General features: G+C 43.0%; 1 protein-coding gene across 1 annotated transcript; it reads right to left on the bottom strand.

Annotated features, from left to right (window-relative positions):
- Positions 1-1,827: 1,827 nt before the first annotated feature.
- Positions 1,828-6,655, bottom strand: LOC142802806 (complement C1q-like protein 3). Its single transcript, XM_075887853.1, has 2 exons — positions 6,441-6,655; positions 1,828-2,470 (listed from the first exon to the last, which is right to left on the bottom strand). Exons 1-2 carry the CDS (start codon positions 6,653-6,655, stop codon positions 2,071-2,073), a joined length of 615 nt encoding a protein of 204 aa, XP_075743968.1. The 3' UTR covers positions 1,828-2,070.
- Between the last annotated feature and the right edge of the window lie 989 nt (positions 6,656-7,644).

Below are 7,644 nucleotides of genomic sequence, written 5' to 3' on the forward strand. Positions count from 1 at the left end.
GCACGTGTGAGTGAAAGCGCTGGGGCGAATCGATTCCTGTTACTAGCGAACAAGCGTCCTTGGACGACTAATTAGACGCCTCAGTAAGCGAGGACCACCGTTCCATGCTTGTCACAGAAGGATTAGGCAATTCAATTAAAGAATTCTTGTGAACAGCTTCAGTTCGAATGCAAATAAACTTAGCGGGAAATCGCAGACCTCGTCCTGTTTCGAAGTCCGGCGCTGAGTTCTGAGAAACGTCTGATGTACGATCTCGAAGAGGAAAGTCCGGCCATACTTGTTTGTGGTTAGCAAGAAACAGAAAAGTCAAAACCCCAGATACTGACGTCTTTCCATATAACCTGGGGTTTTACGCTCCAGACTCTCAATATGAATATGAGGCACGCCTTAGCGGAGTGTTCAGGAAGAGGAGGAGGACAAGAACAACAAGAAAGAAGGCAGGGAAGTTAAGCAGGCACATGCCTAGTTTGCTACCCTATGCTGGAGGAATGAGAAGGGGGCATAAAGATGAGAGAGGGAGAGAGAGAGGAAAGAGAAGAGAAAGAGAAAAAAAAAGGATTGTCAGTCAATGGGCTGACGCGCATGCAGCGGCGGCACTACACAAAAGTTAAAGGTGTTCACATAGGCCTGTAGTCCTAAAAAAGCACAAGACGGCTTTGACTGCTTTTTGAGCCGACGAAAGGCGAGGACGGTGTTCCAGTAGCATTTGCATAAAGAGTGGCCGATACAGAGGAAATTTTGACAATCTAATGAGCCTCACGTGCACTGACATTGCAGAGTACGCGAAAATCCAGCATTTCGCCTCCATCGATTATTTGATCGCCTCGTTCGGGATCGAACCCGCAACCTTTACCTCAGCAGTCAAGCACCTCAAGCACTGCACCGCCGACGAGGCAGACTTGGTGACGTATGTAATAGAGAGACCCTCAAATAACATCCAACATCGTAGACACTCTGTGTCTGACTACGTATTTTATTCCTTACGTCTCGCGTATAAGCAACGTGATGAGCACAGAATGAAAATACTATCAATGTTGATGCGTTCACGTGATACGATTGCGAGGCATTGTATCGTCGAACAAGCGATTTTCATTCAGCGAGAGGCAGGAATAGAAGTAAGCTTTAATTTGTTTGAACGAGCTTTTTCGGAGCTTGATCAAAAAAAAAAAAAAAAAAAACTGGTCAGACGACGTTTATTTGTCTCTCTGTTTCAGTGAGCGTGCATGTTTGCGTGCCTTCGGTGTCAATGCCACTGAGGGGTCGTGGTTCCTTGTCCGCAAGATCCTTACGTCTTCGGAGACCTAGAACCGCATATACGTGGTGTAATTCACGTTTTTGGTGCGTGTTGCGTCATTTTTAACTGTACATAATTCTATGCGTGCGAACATGTTCGTCAAAAAGTAATTAGTTTTAGGGGAAAATATTTCATGCACCACAGGAAAGACTGCAGTGGAATACATAATCAACCCATCTCTGCATGTATACATAGCCTGCATGTTTTTGTTGTTGTAACCATGTTCACTGCATTTCCCCTATAACGGACTGTTTTGCAATGCACTTGCGCCAGCAGCAGAGTGCGACCAACAAGCCCAGAGTTACGATGAGCAAAAGTTCATGGTGTTATGAAAACCGTACGAAAAACCAGCCTTAGTTTCTGTACTGACTGACTGACATACAGTCCATATGTCATATAGTATGTATGCGGCGAAGGAACGCCGTGTATATTAGCGTGCGAAACAAGAGGGCAGCCACAAACAAGCCAAATGACAGCAACAGTTTATTTAAAGGATAAGCTATAGCAGGTTTCACCATTTGAAGCATGCGAAAATGGTGATTAGGAGCAATTGTGTGCCCAACTGCTGGCAATGTCGAGCACGCAATGTGGCAAGATCTTTCACCGCTATTATCTTAACTCTACCAGAATCATGACCAAAGAGTCTTGAAGAGTGCTTCATTCTTAATTATGACATAATAAATATAACATGAACATGAAAGAGGGGAAAAATGGAGCGATAGATACAAGATGAGCTAAAAGAAATACTTAGACGAAAATGGCGTGACACTGAAATGTTAGGCAGATTTTGTGGCATTCTTAGCGAGCTCCACTCGATACATGCGCTCTTCGATGTCGTCGTACGGGTCCGGTGACGTTAGCGGTCCCTCCGTGGCATCGACTACAGGACCATTGCGTGCCATGAGCGAGTCGGTGCTGACTGTGAAGCCGGAGAAGGAGGTGAAGGCCCTGTTCGGGGCTGACGACTCGTGGATGGCTCCGTCTTCTACGTAGGGGTAGACGACGTCACCTTGTGACAGGTACAGCACGGCCCCGCTGGAAATCCAGCTGAAACCGCTGTTGCTGGCGAACGCGGTCACGATGGGGACGCGGTTTTTCCGCAGCGATATGCGGCACGACCCTTGGCTCGGTGCCATGGCGGTGAATGAGAAGTAGTATAGGCCGGGCTGCGAGCACCTGTGCGTGCGTAACGAGGAAAAAAAGCATCGATTACTTAGAAATACGCAAATGAATTTCAGAACTGAAAACGAAGAGAGAAAGAGCGCGAGAAAGAGAGATGATGATGATATATATGCTAAAAGAGAGGAGGATGCCAGAGAATAAATTACAGGTTGCTATCTTGTGACCCGGAATGGCAAGGGGATACAGGAAGAGGACGATGAAATGAGTAAGAACACACATAGAGAAAAAGAGAGTATCGTAACACGCGCAATAGAAAAAAAAAAGATGTTAACGTAACACACATATTCACGAAACTGCGGAAATGTCACTCGTGACCTCTCGTAGAAACTTACGCAGTCACTTTTCATCCCTTTCTGATGTGAAGCTAAAGCCTTTCAGGATTGAATTCTCGGATAGTGATTGATCACCGAGGAGTGCTGACTGACACTGTTAAGAGTTACTACCTCGAGAACAGTGACAGAGGAAGGGATAAATGGTTTCCTCACTGCCACGGCCATCTCAAACCACTCTTGCGATTACCACGTGGTACTAGAAGGCGTTCGCGACGGTTAACGACTACAGGTGCATCATGTTTTCAGGCTCCGCCTTTTTCTTTATAGACTCAATTCTACTACAACGGCTCAAAGGCTGTGACGTGATGTAGAGCGTGAATTCGCAGGTTCCATTCTAAGCTGCGAAAACCGAGGAACGGTGGGAGGCCATTAAGATAGTGCTCGTTTTTAAGTATTTTGCGTATACGTTAAACATGTTCTAACGGTCACATTTGATCCTGAACCCTTAATTCAGTGTGTGTAAAAACAGTGCTGTATACAAAGACTGACGAAGATCACAGAGATAGAGCACTGACTTTCAAGACTGTTTAATAAGAATTGCATATATATGTGAGAAAAGTATGCATGCGCGTAAGTGTGCGGTTGTTAATCATGGTGATATCAATGCAAGCAAAATTCTTAACTTTGTTGATTGAGCAGGAAGCCAGTACACCACTTAAAATCAATAAACATGTGCTACTTTTTTTGCAATAGCGCGAATGTGTTTAGAAGAAAGTGGTTCAGGAATTACAGTACTCGGTACTCTACTATGGGAGAGCTGAAAGTCGTCCCTTGGTCCTCGCACTAGATGAGACCGCATCCCATGTCCCCAACTTGCATAATTTTACACGATTTAGACCTTACTTGAGATTGTAGCTGTCAACCTAAAATTTCGTTCTACTTTTAGGTATTACTTTCAGAAGCTCTAGCGGATCAACCTTTGCATCATATAAAAGATGAATTAACGTTCTTTATGTATGTTTTATGTGAAATAACGTCTAACGTAGTGTTATTATGCGACGAAACTTTGAACTTGAGCAGTATTATGTCAATGCATTCCGGGTCTGATTGCATTCTTTTCTGTTTCAGCTCTATCGTAATTTGGAAACGCACATTGGTACTATGTAATTTTTTTATGACGATTGAAACTTTAAACAGATATGACTAAGTGGCATTTTATTCACTTTCTGTTATGTATTTGAACTTGAAAAGTTATATTTCCCATAAAAAACGACCAGCCGGCGTTTTGTGCAGGCACCAAAAATTGTATAATCTTATATACAATAAATAAACAGTTAATAAAGTTTCTAGAACATAGTAATTTAAGGATCTTGAATACCTTCTTCAGAAAACAAGCCAACCGTAAGTGGACGTTGCGAAGTCCTAATGGCGAAACTAAACTTGGTATACACTTTATTCTGTGTGCACCTTCAGACATTGTACATGATGTAGAAGTATTTAGCGAAATCCGATGCAGTAACCATATAATGGTAAGAGCTCGTATTCACCTAATAAAGAAAAAGAAATTCCATAAACAGACACGCAAGAAGCCAAGTAGTCAGCTGGTGGTGAGAGGGAAAGTACAGGAATTCAAAGTTTCGTTTCAGAATAGATTCGCTGCTCTAAACGACGTAAGCGGCGTAAGCGTTGACATAATGAACCATAATCTTACTGATCAAAGAGTGAGCAATGAAGTCGGAGGTACAGTCACTAAACGGGACATAAGCAAAGTATCTCTGGATATGAAAAATCTTATTAGGAGATGACAAATCATGAAAACCTCAAATGCAACCGACAAACTAGAGCTAGTTAAGCTTTCGAAGTTAATAAATAGGCGTAAAATAGCTGACATCACAACGTATAACATAGAGAGAATATAGCAGGTTTAAAGAAGTGGCAGAAGCTTGAAAGCTGCGCAGGCAAACGTTTGCATAGGCAAAAATCAGATGTATACATTGAGGGACAAGGAAGGCAACGTCATAACCAATATGGATAGGATAGTTGAGGTGGCCGAGGAATTTTATAGGGAGCTGTACATAAGCCGAAAGAACCAGGATGATATCGTGGGAAGCAATAACAGCCCAGAAGAATTCGCCATCCGGCCATTCACGACAGGGGAAATAAGGAAAGCTCTAGAAGAAATGCAAAAAGGGAAAACCGCTGGTGAGGATAAGGTAACAACGGACCCGCTCAAATATTGCGGAGAAATTGCGTTAGAAAAACTGACCACCTTGTACACGAAGTGTCTTTTGGCGAGAAAGCTACCAGAATCTTGGAACAACATCAACATCATATTACTCCATAAGAACGGAGACGTCAAGGACATGAAACATTATAGGCCAATAGGCTTACTGTCCGTTCTCTACAAACTATTGACAAAAATATTAGCTAATATAGTTAAAGGGACATTAGAGTTCAGTCAAAGAAAGGACCAAGCAGGATTTGGCACATGATACTCCACAATATACAATATTCATTCTATCAACCAGGTGATAAGAAATGTGCGCAATACAACCAAAATCTATACATAGCGTTCATAGATTACAAGAAGGCGTTTGACTCAGTCGAGACATCATCAGTCATGCAGGCACTACGTAATCAGGGCACCGACGAGCCCTACATAAGCATACTGCAAGAAATCTACAGTGGATCTACAGCCACCATAGTTATATATAAACCCCGCATATCAATCACTATATAAAGAAAGTGACTGAATCCCAGTAAAGACGGGTGTAAGGCAGGGAGACCCAATTTATCGAACGCTATTGATCATGTATTTACAGGAGGTTTTCAGGAGCCCAGAAAGGGAAGAGTTAGAGATACGAGTTAATGGGGAGTATCTTAGTAACCTGCGGTTCTCTGATGACATTGCCTGGATGAGTACTCAAGAGATGAATTACCGCTCATGATTATAGAACTGGACACGGAAAGCAGTAGAGTTGGTCTCAAAATAATACGTACAAAACTAAAGTAATCTGCAAAAATCTTGGCAGAAACCAGCGCTTCGCGATTGGTGGAGAGACGCTGGAAGTTGTGAAGGAATACGTCTACTAGGACAGGTAGTTACCATGGAGCCGAACCATGAGAGTGAAGTAATTAGAAGAATAAAGATGGGGTGGATCACATTGGGCAAGCATTCTCAAATCATAAATTGTAATCTACCACTAACCCCCAGAGAAGGTATATAAAAGCTCCATCTTGCCGGTACTTACCTACGGAGCATAAACCTAGAGGATTACAATGAGGGTTCAGCTTAAATTGGGGAGGACGGAGCGAGCGATAGAAAGAAAAATGATAGACGTAACCTTAACAGCCAAAACGAGAGCAGAGTGGGTCAAGGAACAAATTGGGGTTAATGATATCGTAGTTGAAATCATGAATATATGGACATGGGTCGGGCACGTAGCACGTAGGCAGGATAACCACTGGTCATTAAGGGTAACTGACTGGATTCCCAGAGAAGGCAAACACACGAAGGGGAGACAGAGAGTTAGGTGGGCCGATGAGATAAAAAGTTTGCGGGTATAGAGTGCCAACGGAAAGCCCAAGACCGGGTTGATTGGCGGTTCATGGGAAAGGCTTTTGCCCAGTAGGGGGCATAGTCAGGCTGATGATGATTATCACGATGATAATGATGATAAAGAAACACCAACCGGAAAGCTCCGAGCTCTTTGGTGACATCCGCGATCATGTTGGTTGGCACTCGGTTGAAGCGGATGTACGTGCCATCCTGGGTTCCTTGCGTCATGGTGAAGCCCACCATCGCACTTGCTTCTTGCGTCGCGAAGAATCCGATGACCAGCAGCACTGCTGGAAACAGCCGCCCAGGAAAAGTAATGGCTCTGCGTGTGGCATCTGTGGGGTCCATCCCGGAAGTTCTTCAATAACTATAGAAAAAACAAAGAAACACGAGGTTGCAATTATTTATGAACAGGAAATATATAACAAGAAATGATATTATTATGTTCATTGTTAATATTTGACTTGCAAACACACAAAACCTGAAGACACAGTGTAAATAGAGATAAAATAAGCTGACAAGCGCAACATATTGATGGCTAAAATGCATCGCTCTCTGAGCCTCTGTTATCAAGTTTTAACAATAACAAGAAGTACCACTGTAAAAAATAAACAAAAAAACATACACGCGAGGACAGAAGACGAGGGAAGTTGTGTGACCCGAGCTTTTCACGTTTAAACGGTTTACGTGGCGCACATGGCTGCCGCCAAACCAGGCTATGAAATGATACTTTTTTGATTTTGTATGTCGCAGCATAAATTAATGAGGTCATGAAAGGCGGAATGCACCAACCCTACCGCTTTCGTGTGAATGCGTTGATACTGTTCGTTTAGTTGTAAAATATGCAAAATGGGAAGGCTGTAGTCTAATGTGCGGCACTGAAACCTATCCGTAAAATAGTATGTAAAAACCGATAGGATTTGTAAAGCATCTAAAAGCAGTTTTATTAGATGTACCAAAGCCGTCAGTAAGATCGTCGGTTGGATAAATATTTTTTAAATTTTCGCTTAAGGTCCCAAGTGCGATATACCAAATTCAATACTAACTAAGGTTCCGCTGTATTGCAGTTTACAGCCCACTTGGAGCCTTTCAAGCTGCTGGATGGTGTAATGATCCTACTCCAACAAACTATTTCTTTCCACGTTCGTTTGGTCTGACTACGCCACCATCCGTTTTGGGTGTATGGAGTGATCAGTTGGAGTTAAGAAAGAGAGCTAATGAAGTGCAACGGAAGGAATCCGTATGACTTCTTATCGCATGCCGAAACTGGATAAGCTTTAGTTGGCCGTCGAGCAATTGAACTCGTGCTTTCGTTTTTGTCGATAGTGTCAAAGGGG

This window comes from Rhipicephalus microplus, chromosome 3 (genome assembly GCF_043290135.1).
Source record: "Rhipicephalus microplus isolate Deutch F79 chromosome 3, USDA_Rmic, whole genome shotgun sequence".
NCBI lineage: Eukaryota > Metazoa > Arthropoda > Arachnida > Ixodida > Ixodidae > Rhipicephalus > Rhipicephalus microplus.